The sequence below is a fragment of the Hyaena hyaena genome, unplaced genomic scaffold (genome assembly GCF_003009895.1).
Source record: "Hyaena hyaena isolate Hyena2069 unplaced genomic scaffold, ASM300989v1 scaffold_144, whole genome shotgun sequence".
Lineage (NCBI taxonomy): Eukaryota > Metazoa > Chordata > Mammalia > Carnivora > Hyaenidae > Hyaena > Hyaena hyaena.
The window spans coordinates 1,098,032-1,106,817 of record NW_024080776.1 but is presented as its reverse complement, the minus strand read 5'-3'; the positions used below and the strand labels follow the sequence as shown (position 1 = coordinate 1,106,817).

Here is an 8,786-nt window from a genome sequence, read left to right as displayed (position 1 = left end):
TTTCAGAGTCTGTGTCTCCCTCTCTCTCTGATCCTCCCCTGCTCACGCTGTCTCTCTCTCTCTCCTAGAAATAAAAAAAAAAAAACAAAAACAAAACACAGCTGTGGAGTAGACCCCTATCTATCGTAATACTGACAAATAATATGTGCTCATGGCTACTAGATACAGATCTTACCAAAGAGGGAAAAGCAGCAATTAAAATAAGGTGACCAAAATGGATCATCAAGAAGCAGGTTTGAAACTTTACCAGCCACATGATCTAGGGCAAGTTACCTTATTTGGATGGTGGGGATAAAATATTCACCTAAAGGCCACACTATAATCAAACCTCAACCCACCCATACTGCTGCCCAAAAGAAAATGCAAGCTAAATACAGGTTTGCCCGGTTATCTAAAAGTTCACTTTAACTTTTACACCATTTCGCTTTCACTAAAGGTTTCACAGGAATGCACTACTTTTGGACAATATGGGGAAATCTGTATCTAAGTTTATTTTCCAGTAGCCACAATAAAGTAAAAACAGGTAAAATTGGTTTTACATTTAAACCTGTACAAATTCGTTATTAAAAATGCTGAGTATTTTACATTTTTTTCATACTAAGCCTCCATAATCTGCTCTATATTTTACACTTCTGAAAAGTAGGTTCACAAATGCAAGCTGTTCAAAAGAAAGTGGTTCAAAACAAACACTAAATTGGGTATGTTTTAAAATTCAAATTACAAAAATTCAGTCTCTCAGATGCATACACTAACTACACTTCCATACAAGTCTAATGGTTACTGTACAGACAGCAATATTCCAACAGTGTCATTCCATACAGCACACAGTCCTGTTCTCCTGCTTTCAGGTGTATGCTCTCTGCTATTCTACTTACTCCACCTCCTGCTGTTATTAAGGGCATTATTTATACTATTTTTCACCAAAACCCCACCTCTGGTTTTCTCACACCTAACTAGTATTGTCCTTATTCAGCAAATGAGGACACAGTACTGACTTCAAGGAAAAAAGAATCACAGATAGTAAACAGCTGAACAAAAGGGGGTTACTGTTTTTAAGTTGGGAAAAATGCTAAAAAAAAAAAAAAAGAAATACTTCTGGGATTTAAATAGAAGTCTCTTAAAAGTTCCTAATGTAGCACAATGAAGGTAAAAACATGTAGCCAGCACTAAACTCCTATACTACTATATTTATCCAGATTAAAGTGTTTTGAGATGTCCTAAAATTTGGGGACCCTGGGTGGCTCAGTCAGCTGAGCTGTGACTTCAGCTCAGGTCATGATCTCTCAGTTTGTGGGTTCGAGCCCCACGCTGGGCTCTGTGCTGACAGCTCAGAACCTGGAGCCTGCTTCATATTCTGTGTCTCCTCCTTTCTGCCCCTCCCCCACTTGTGCTCGGTCTTTGTCTCTGAAAATTAATAAATGCAAGAAAAAAAATCCTGAATTTTCAGGCAACTTTTTTTTTTTGCCAATCCACAACACTGCCTTAAATGAAACCCAACATGTAAGTTAATCTACCCATAACTAGATGCTCTTATCCTATTACCTTGCTGCAGATTACACTATGCCCTTTTAACAGCTTAAATTGCTCAACTACGCAAATTATTAATTCTACCGTCATAAAAACCTAGGATTTAGCATCTGTATGCCCAAAGCATACAGACACCAATTTCCAAGTCCTGCAGATGGCCATAAGATCATAAACCCCACTTATCTTTTTATTTGTTTTTCTACCAAAGACTCCTTATGCCCGGCAGGCACACTATGCCCCATATTATCTTCTACAATTCTGCCTCAGGTGAGCTGGATTGCAGTCTGCAAAGGCTAAGAGTGAAAGGTAGAGGGGCGCCTGGGTGGCTTAGTCGGTTAAGCGTCCGACTTTCGCTTAGGTCATTATCTCACGGTTCGTGGGTTCAAGCCCCGCGTCGGGCTCTATGCTGACTGCCAGCTCAGAGCCTGGAGCCTATTTCAGAGTCTGTGTTTCCCTCTCTCTCTGACCCTCCCCTGCTCACGCTGTCTCTCTCTCTCTCCTAGAAATAAACAAAACATTAAATTAAAAAAAAAAAAAAAAGAGTGAAAGGTAGAGAAAACTCGGTAGTAACAGCCCCAGTACTTGGAAAACAGATGAATAGAATATGCTGGTTCTCTAGACTTAAGATGAAAAACTTTTACACATTATCAGTGACTTCGTGAACAAGGATGACTTCTGGCCAACTTAAGATCACCAGCTAACACAACCAGCATGTAAATTAATCCTGAAGTCCCTTGCATACAACCCATTGTCTGAAAAGCCTCAGTTCTGATATCAAAACAACCCCTCCCCCCCAACCAATAACAGTGCTTTTTCAAGACTGCCAATGATATATCATGATCTAAGGACTACTTAGATATATCATTTTTATGCTTCCATCCACCCATCCTTCCTTAGTAGCACAAAAAGTCTTCCCTAGTGCCACAACACATTTAGTCACTATATTACAGACTACCTATGCCTTCTATGAATGATTTAGAGACCTTACTGTGTGTGATCTAGTCTGATTTTTAACAGGCTGAGACTTGGCAATCACTTTTCCACAGGTCTATACATTTTAAAATCCAAGAACCAGGCAATAAATGTTTCAGGCCATGTCAGGTCACACTCACATATTCTTAAACAACCCTTAAAAAGGTAAAACCCAAGGTTCTTAGCTTGTAGGTCATATAAAGACAGAATGAATGAAAAGATTCAAGAAATGAGATAAGGGCCAACTGCTCTCTCCTTCAATTCCTCAACTGCATCCCAATTATTAGCTATTAAGCAAGTCCTTTTTAAAAAAAAAATTTAATAGTTTATTTTTGGGACAGAGCATGAGTGGGGGAGGGGGGGAGAGAGGGAGGGGAGAGGGGGGAGGGGGGAGGGAGGGGGGGAGAGAGAGAGAGAGAGAGGGGAACGAAATCTGAAACAGGCTCCAGGCTCTGAGCTGTCAGTAGAGAACCCGACATGGGGCTCGAACCCATGAACCACGAGATCATGACCTGAGCTGGACGCTTAACCAACTGACCCACCCAGGCTCCCCTAAGCAAGTCCTTTTTAATTGTAAAGCCAATCTGCACACTAAACTGGGCCTATTACTGCAATACCAAACTACATAAAATAGGCAGTGCAAAGCAGAAAGCTTCTAAAATCCAGGGAACTAACAGCACATACAGGAGCTCCAATGACATGCTAGGTATCACTTAGGAAAACTGTCCTTCAATAGCTAATAGCCACCCTAAGAAACTACCTGTAACTTTGTGGACAGCAACCAAACTGAAAAGGGCTAGGGCCTATTTTCAGGGACAGTAGAACAGCAGCTAATGAACAAAATCCAGTCAGAAAACAGTGTTCAAATCCTAACTCTGCCGTGCTTCCCAGGGCAAATTACTGCAGCTCTCTGTCCTCACAATAGTATCTACACCTCAAAGGTTTAAAAAATTAAACACCTTAGTTCAACTAAAACATTTACAATAGTTCCTGGTGTTAAGTGCTTAAGAAACATTAGCTACTTTTATGTGCCATCACCGCGTGAGGGAAGTCACCTTCATCAGTTACATATGTACATGAAAAAGAGAGACTAAACCAAGACTTAAGTATTTTTCGCTAAAGAGTTAGCTAACCCCTTTCTTGGCTCGGTTTATTATACATCTTCCTAGACCACAGGGAATAAATCCAAATGCATACAGAGGCCAGGCAGGAAGTCAACAACGGGAGAAAACGAAGCCTGACATACTGCAGTAAATAAAGAGAATGTATGCCTGTTTAAAAGTCGTAATAATACTTACTCATAGCCAGCTGTTTTATTTACATGGGACTTCAGGCCCCAAAGCTAAAATCCAGATCTAAAATGATAACTTGCGTACTTTGTATTTTGGGGATAATCCCCCTACCTTAAGCATCAGTAATTAATTCTAATACTTCTCAAGACACTGTTTTCCAACCAAAACATCTGGGGGTAGATTCAGCTAGCAGGTCACCAGTTTGTGCCCCCTTCCCTATTGGATTCTCTTTGCTCCAAATTCCTTGCCCACCCCCCAAAACTCTAGAATGATTAATTAAGCATTTTTAAGTACTGTGAAGAACAGGATTTCTCTTGTGGTCACTATGAAAGATCCATATCCCACTGAAAATGTTACTGACTCATGGTAACTTTTCATGAGTTTGGGGAGCATGGATTAATCCTCAACAGCTGGAAGCAAAGACAAAAATTAGGTTTCCAGATTTTAAAAACAGAACCAAACCATGAAACCACTGATCCCTGTTACATCCTTCTAATGACATCTTTCAATAGTTTAAAGTTTTTCATAATACAATGAAAAGCAATGGGGGGTGGTGGTGGTGTTCAACAAACCCCTCTAGTCACATAATCCAATTATCATTCTCAAAACAGGGCAAGAAGACTAACCATGAATTTCTCAGAATTCCTAGATTCTGCAGCCTCACAAAAGCACCCAAACATTTGATGTTTTAAAAGCTCTATGCTCTTACGCCTTTCATACAAGGCACTTTACTACCAGAAAAAGATGCGTTAAAATATAATTCTTACAAGACCATTATTTTCATAGGTAATACTTTAGATCAAAATATTAACAATGAAAATACATTCTTTAAAATTCAAAAAGTTTATGTAAGTTATCTTCATTTTAAATTATAAAAATCTGAAGAACCTAGAACATAACTCACAAAACTCCCATAAAATTACAGAGTTGCAGTAATAACCCCAAAGACTACATACACACGTCCTCTCCTTTATACAGAAGCAGCAGTGTCTACCTCCCCACAACCCTCCCTCCCCCATCGACAGCCAGGTGCCTCCACCCCTGTCTACAAACCCAACCAAGTTGCAAACTTCCAGACTATAGTTCTTTAATTTACATTTAACCTGCCCTGGAGGACTACCAATTGGGTTAATTGCAAGTTGGCAAGCAATGGCATCTCATGATATAAAAAACTTAAGAATATGTAAATAAACTTTTATCTCGGATATCAATTGTTCACTTAAAAAATCCTAACCTCTGTCCACTTAACAAAATATAGCAAAACATAAGGCACACATATACAATTTCTAAAGCACACAAACTGCAAGCTAACCACAGGAAACCCTGCAAATAACACTCCCTTCTAGCGTATACATCAACATTACATTGGGTCAACAATTAAATGCATTATTTTTCAAGGCATGGCCCACAAAACATAATCACTTGGAATTCTTGTTAAAAATGTACCCCAGAACCAATGAATCTGCGCTGGAAGTAAACTCAGAAATTTGCATTTTTAATACCGTTCCAAGGTAATAAGCATACTTTGAGAACTAATTGTTTTAAGGTATAGTCCAGTAGAGAGAATCAGAGTAAAATGGAAATATTAACTGAAATGCTAACATTCAGAGAGCAACTAAAACGTCAAATAGAAGCACCCAAGCATTCCCTTCCTTCATCACTAGTAGCCAATTATCAAAAAACTGATGAAAAAAATGTGGAGTTGGTCTGTCACAAAAACAGTGTTAATAACAGATGGAAAATTCCTAAGACTTTGGAAGAAACAAAATGTTTCCCCACAACTGCAACCGTGGAAAACAGACCATCAAATGCTTACAATCTCTTCTGCTTTGAGCATTTCCACAACACTTTATGGTTGAGTAATGAAAGGTTTTTCATCAGCCAATCATGTCTGTCTTTAAGCTTGATCTTGCCCACTTGGTTTCTTGCAGTAGTGTCCATTACACAAACATTCAGTGTTATTTCCTACTCTCAGATGTTCTTTTGAACATCTAGTTGTTGAATGCCTTCTGAAGCAAGAAGGTAAGAAGCTGCAGAGATGAAGGTACCCTACCTGGAAGGGCAATACACTAGGAGCACACACCATGCTCTACACCCATATGCAACAGCACTAGTAGCCTTGCTTGGCAGCCATCTTGGAAATGATGCCCGGCTCACAGGGGAGACCACGAAGAGTACAGTGTGTGGAAGAGTACAGTGTGTGAAAGCTGCACGTTATCATCACCATTGCTACAAATGACTACAACTATTGCTACAATTGACTCAAACGACTAATCCTAAAGATGAGGACAAAAAAGTAGGAGAAAAAAAAAACTGTGAAAAGGAAAAGCGGAGTTTCTTCCACATGCTACTGCAGGAGCAAACAAAACCTGTAGTCCTAATGTGAAACTGATCCAAGGCCTTCAGGACATCATGTGCTGAAACGTTAAACAAAGGCGACATAACCTGAACAGTCAAGATGACAAGACCTCACTGTCAAACCTTGTTCCCTCCAAAGGCTAACTAACGACTTAGAAATAATCTCTACCTACTAATCCAGTGGGTCACATCACATTGTTCAATATCCACTTCACTAACGTGACAAGGATAAAAATGCGCCTCAGAGAATTAGACCAGATCCTGATTTCCTCAGTTTGCCCTAACTGCTGAGAGTTGGCTCGCTCACTGCGCTTGGCTTTTAAATCGCTCTGTGCCAGAAGCAGCCTCTTCCAATGGCTTTCAATTAATATTTAGCTGCAAAACAAAGACGATCTCTAGATTCCCCGATCCCTTCAGCCTTCAAGAAAAACGAAATCTCACTACCACACCAGAAGGAACCAGCAACCCATGCTTAACCCCTTTCAAGCCCGCAGGGCCTACCCAAGGAGCAGAGCGCGAAAGGTAGGGCCGAGACTACGGTGGCGGTCATCTCACCTGTTGATGAAACCATATCCGTTTCTTACATTGAACCATTTTACTGTTCCCAAAACCTTCGTTGCTGGAGGGGGGGAAAACACACAAAAACACAAAAAAACCCACGATTACCAGAGGTTCTTTCTTAAACCCGCCAGGCTGGGGCACCTAGCCCCGCACGCGCGCCGCAGCGGCCCGAGACCCCCTGACAGCCGGGCGCGGGCCCCGCGGCACACGTGGGTGAGCTCGCGGCGGCGGAGGCCCGTGCGCAGGCCCTGGGCGCGGGCCGCGGCGGGCGGGCGCGGCTGCGGGGCGGGGAGCACGTGAGGGAAGGGGAAGCGTCCGGCCCACACGGGCCTGCGTAGGCGGCGCGCCGCGCCCTCAGGGTACACGCGGAAGGGAGCGGGCCGAGAGGACGGAACAACGGCGTGCGGGCCCGAGCGCACGCGGCCGCCGGAGAGGGGAGGGACCCTGCCGCACACGCGGTCGGCGGCGCGCGGCGGCCCGGGGGGGAGGGGCGCGCGGGGTCCGCAGGGGGCGCGGGAAGCGGCGCGCGCGAGCGCGCCAGACGGGCACGCGGACCGGGAGGGCCGGCGGCCGCGAGTTGGGGGAGGGGCGGCCGCGCGCCGCCGAGTCGGTCCCCGCCGGCCGCGCGCCCGCCGGCTCTCCCCGCTTCGGGTAACGGTTCCGCCGCCAGGTTTCCCTACGGCCCCACCCCCGTCCCCTTCCGGCCCTCACCGATGACCTTCTTGTCCCCGCCGGCAGGCGCCGCCGATGTGAGGCCGCCCGGGCCGCCGCTCCCTGCGCCGCTGCCCGTGGTGCCGGGCTTGGTGTCGGCAGCGCTGAGGGCGGGGGCGGCGGGGGGGGCGGCGGGCGGCTGCTGGGTCTCGGCCTCGCTGCTCATGGTTGCGGTGATGGTGACTGGGGCCGGCTGCGGCAGCTGCGGCTCCTCCCGGGGTGTGATGGTAACTAGGCCGGCGGCGGCGGTGGGGCTGCTCAGGGCTCTCTGGGGTCCGCTCTCCGCTCCCGCTACCGATCGAACTAGCGAGAATGGCGGGACGGGCGGGATAAGCCCTGCGATCGACCCGCCCCAAGCATCGTCCACTGGCCAGTAATACTGCCAATCTCACCACCTGACCCCGACTCCTGGCCTCTATTGGCTAATACTTTATCACTCCTCCATTCTCATTGGCTCTTAGGCGGCTAATTCGGCCGACCTACAACCGTTCCTGCCTCCGCCGCCGCCATAGAGACCGGAACTAGAATTAGAGTAGAGTCACCACGAGAACCATAGAGTACCCGAGAGGATGGGCAGAGTGAACGTGACTTTCACGAGGCAGCGTGGGACGGGCGGGCCCCACGTCCAGGGCTGGGTCCTGGCCGAAGGAAGGGCAACAGAGAAACGCTCGAGCCGAGATTGCCCGTCCTGACCCGGGGAGCTTGGAAGGGGACCCGACGGCACCTTCGCCCCATGTGGAGGGAAGGCCCTCCTCTCTCCCCCTGCCGTAAATGTGGTCCTTGTGACCCTGGACCATTACTGCGGATAAAGCCATCTTTTCTACAATGGCTGTGTACTCTCGGCACAGCCGAGGGTTTCTGGAACGTATGCATTCAAAGAGCGTCCGTTTCGGCGGAGCAGTCACCTTGGAGGAGCCACGCTGTCCCTCAGACCGCTCCTGCTCGGCATATTTAGGGCGGAGGGCGGTGATATACTCCACGGGGACTTGCCTTCTGATCCATCTTACAGGCATACAAGGACTGTCTCGTTAAGTATTCACGTCTTTCTGTATTGGCCACAAATCAGGTTTAATTTCAACTCACGTTTATTGAGCAAGCTAGGCATTTCCCTTGTATTTTATCCGTTCAACAGCCGTGTGAAATAGGGATTACTATTCACATTTCACAAACGATTTATAAATGAGGCTGCCACCTGATGTAGCTGAAGTCCTCCACCTCCATTTGTTCTTTATTAAGCTTCTACTATTGACCTGGGATGCTTTACTTCGCGAGTCATTTTCTGCCTTAAATTCAGTCTACGGATGAAGACAGAAATTTAAACACCCAACACTGCACAAATACTCCAGCTCTGCAAAAGCACAAAGC

The 8,786-nt window shown here is 45.7% G+C and overlaps 1 protein-coding gene across 2 annotated transcripts in view; it reads right to left on the bottom strand.

Annotated features, from left to right (window-relative positions):
• Positions 1-7,741, bottom strand: part of YBX1 (Y-box binding protein 1) — a 19,737-nt gene extending 11,996 nt beyond the window's left edge. For both annotated transcript variants that reach the window (XM_039238616.1, XM_039238617.1), the window contains exons 1-2: positions 7,422-7,741; positions 6,705-6,768 (exon numbers count right to left, since the gene is read on the bottom strand). In XM_039238616.1, coding sequence (XP_039094547.1) covers positions 6,705-6,768; positions 7,422-7,587 — 230 coding nt within the window. In that variant the 5' untranslated portion in view covers positions 7,588-7,741. The remainder of the gene's footprint in view (positions 1-6,704; positions 6,769-7,421) is intronic.
• Positions 7,742-8,786: the final 1,045 nt, after the last annotated feature.